This window comes from Amaranthus tricolor, chromosome 5 (genome assembly GCF_026212465.1).
Source record: "Amaranthus tricolor cultivar Red isolate AtriRed21 chromosome 5, ASM2621246v1, whole genome shotgun sequence".
Lineage (NCBI taxonomy): Eukaryota > Viridiplantae > Streptophyta > Magnoliopsida > Caryophyllales > Amaranthaceae > Amaranthus > Amaranthus tricolor.
In genome coordinates, this window is record NC_080051.1 from 17,504,333 (window position 1) to 17,505,485 (window position 1,153).

Below are 1,153 nucleotides of genomic sequence, written 5' to 3' on the forward strand. Positions count from 1 at the left end.
ACTTTAAGCTGTTTGATCAACTCAGAAAAATATTAATAAGCATAATTCACACCAAAGCTCTAATCTCTAATCCTTTCTTCAATCACCAATTCACAGCTCAGAACCCACTCTTTTTGAAACAATGTCGATCATCCCAAGCTTCTTCGGAGGTCGAAAAACAAATGTGTTTGATCCATTTTCGCTAGACAATTGGGATCCTTTTGATGGCATTTTCAGCTCGGTTCTTGCCAATAATTCACCTTCCTCGGTAGCTCGTGAGGCGTCCCAATTCGCAGCCACAAGGGTTGATTGGAAGGAGACGCCAGAAGCGCATATTTTCAAAGTAGATCTTCCCGGGCTGAAGAAGGAAGAAGTGAAAGTCGAGGTGGAGGAAGGCAGGATTTTGCAGATAAGTGGAGAAAGAAGCAAGGAACAAGAGGAGAAGAACGACAAATGGCATCGTCTTGAGAGGAGCAGTGGCAAGTTTCTACGTCGTTTTAGGCTACCCGAACATACAAAGATGGATGAAGTTAAGGCTAACTTGGAGAATGGAGTGTTAACTGTAACAATTCCAAAGGTAGAACAGAAGAAACCTGAGGTCAAGACCATTGACATCTCTTCTGCTTGAAATGCTGATGCTGAAAATCAATCCCAAAAGAGTGTAATATATATGTTGTGATTTACTTTGTGTATTGACATAATATAATAATCAAGTGTTTTTGTTTATGTAATCTGTTTGTGAGTACATGTAAATGGTGCTATTTATTTGCAATTAAAAGTTGTGTGTTTTTTTGCAAGTTGCTCTTGTTTTTCTTTTCTTCTTGTACTATTTTGATACAATATAGTTTGCTTATTTTGCTAGTATAATTTGTCACATAATTTACATTGCCCAAGTCTTTATTTAAGTGCAAAACTTACTAGTATAATCTAAATACAATAGAATCTTATTAATAATTTGATGAGAGTGACAAGATGAACATTGAGTCCAAGTACATGGATCAAGCTAGATGCTTCAAGAAAGCAAAATTTGAACAAGACCACTAATATGGCCGTCGATTAGCAAGGGCAAAGCTGGCTACCGATCAAGATTCTGAATTTTTTAGGGCCCAAAAACTTACTTTTATGTATATAAGTGATATTAATTTTAATTAAATTTAGATATAACTTATATTTT

General features: G+C 35.9%; 1 protein-coding gene across 1 annotated transcript; it reads left to right on the top strand.

Annotated features, from left to right (window-relative positions):
* On the top strand, positions 1-840 carry LOC130814305 (17.8 kDa class I heat shock protein-like). The gene has a single exon (XM_057680420.1). It carries the CDS (start codon positions 122-124, stop codon positions 605-607), a length of 486 nt encoding a protein of 161 aa, XP_057536403.1. The 5' UTR covers positions 1-121; the 3' UTR covers positions 608-840.
* The last annotated feature ends 313 nt before the right edge of the window (positions 841-1,153 follow it).